At 45.7% G+C, this 1,257-nt stretch overlaps 1 protein-coding gene across 1 annotated transcript in view; it reads right to left on the bottom strand.

Annotated features, from left to right (window-relative positions):
- Positions 1-348: 348 nt before the first annotated feature.
- Positions 349-1,257, bottom strand: part of LOC107199313 (protocadherin gamma-B3-like) — a 3,365-nt gene continuing 2,456 nt past the window's right edge. Inside the window, exon 2 of the mRNA XM_015616641.1 lies at positions 349-361. Within this exon, the coding sequence (XP_015472127.1) occupies positions 349-361 (13 nt within the window). The remainder of the gene's footprint in view (positions 362-1,257) is intronic.

Raw genomic sequence — 1,257 nt, 5'->3', positions numbered from 1 at the left:
CGTGTAAAGAATTTAAGCTCATTACTAAACTATTCATCTGTGTATTTCTTATCGACGTTGATACGGTATCTTTTAATGAAAGGAAATATAGAACAATACAACAAAAGTACAGTTGTGCTCTTGAAACTGTGCTGACCACTAATCAATATGCAAATGAGAATGATTCAAGTGCCTAAACCGTGGTCGGGACAACCTCCCTCATGTGTGATCCCTCCGTATCTCAGGGGTTTCTCGTAGTCAGCTGAATTGCAGAAGTTTGCTGCTCCCGATATACCCGATTCTACTAAATCCCTCATATACTCCATGTAATAAGGATTAAAAAATCTAAATCTCTGAAACAGAAATCATTCAACCCTCTGACCTGCGTATGAAATAAAGATCATGAAGCTCAAAACAGAGCAAACTGGCAGCCAGGACGCATAAAAAGAAGCCATCCAGTCCCATTACAGCAACCATCCCAGAAAAGGGCAACAATCACTTTTTACACTCAGCATGGAGAGTGGAAATTTCCACTTTCGTTTCCTTTCATAATCAAACAGGGACAAAACGAAGTTTAACGAACGGGGTTGTGTAAAGCCTCACACGCATTCCAAGAGCAGCCTTTCTGAACAAAATAGTCAGCAAGCTCCAACAGCATATGTCAGTGTATTTTTCTCTTGACTCCGTCATGCAGAATCAGCCATTCTCCTCCCACAAAATATTAATCAATCCGCTTTGAACACTACGAACATACTGTAATTTATAGAGCTCGAACGGTGAGGACAAAACTTTGCGGCTGAAGCTTAACCTGTGACCAAGGAGGAAACAAGTGCTTCCTGCTCTTCATGAACGGGGCATTACCCTTTCCTTAACTGATTCCATCACGGAGACAGGACTGTGCAAGTCACAAAAACCGGAGTCTGGGAAACATGGAGAAAGACAGAGAAACGCTTCTACTAGCAGAAATGAGAGCCATAAACAGAGCCTGTCAGCTGAATCTGTTACCGGGAAAAAATAAAAAACTTCCTCCACTATGCACAGACACAGATAACAAGTCCCCTCAGACACCACGCAGAGAATAGCCGGAAAACAAGGAGGACGATTCAGAATGCTCTGAAACCAGAAAGAGCTCACGCTTTACAGACCTGCAGTGCAGCAGCATCGGCGGGCGGCTCTCCCACGACGACGTTCCTGCTCGGGCTCGGCTTCTCGCAGGAATCGCCGCCCAGAAGCTCCTCCGCCGACAGCACGGGCACCGCCGGCACCGGCGGCGGCGGC

Source organism: Parus major, unplaced genomic scaffold (genome assembly GCF_001522545.3).
Source record: "Parus major isolate Abel unplaced genomic scaffold, Parus_major1.1 Scaffold569, whole genome shotgun sequence".
NCBI classification, from domain to species: domain Eukaryota; kingdom Metazoa; phylum Chordata; class Aves; order Passeriformes; family Paridae; genus Parus; species Parus major.
This window is presented reverse-complemented; position numbering and strand designations above follow the sequence as displayed.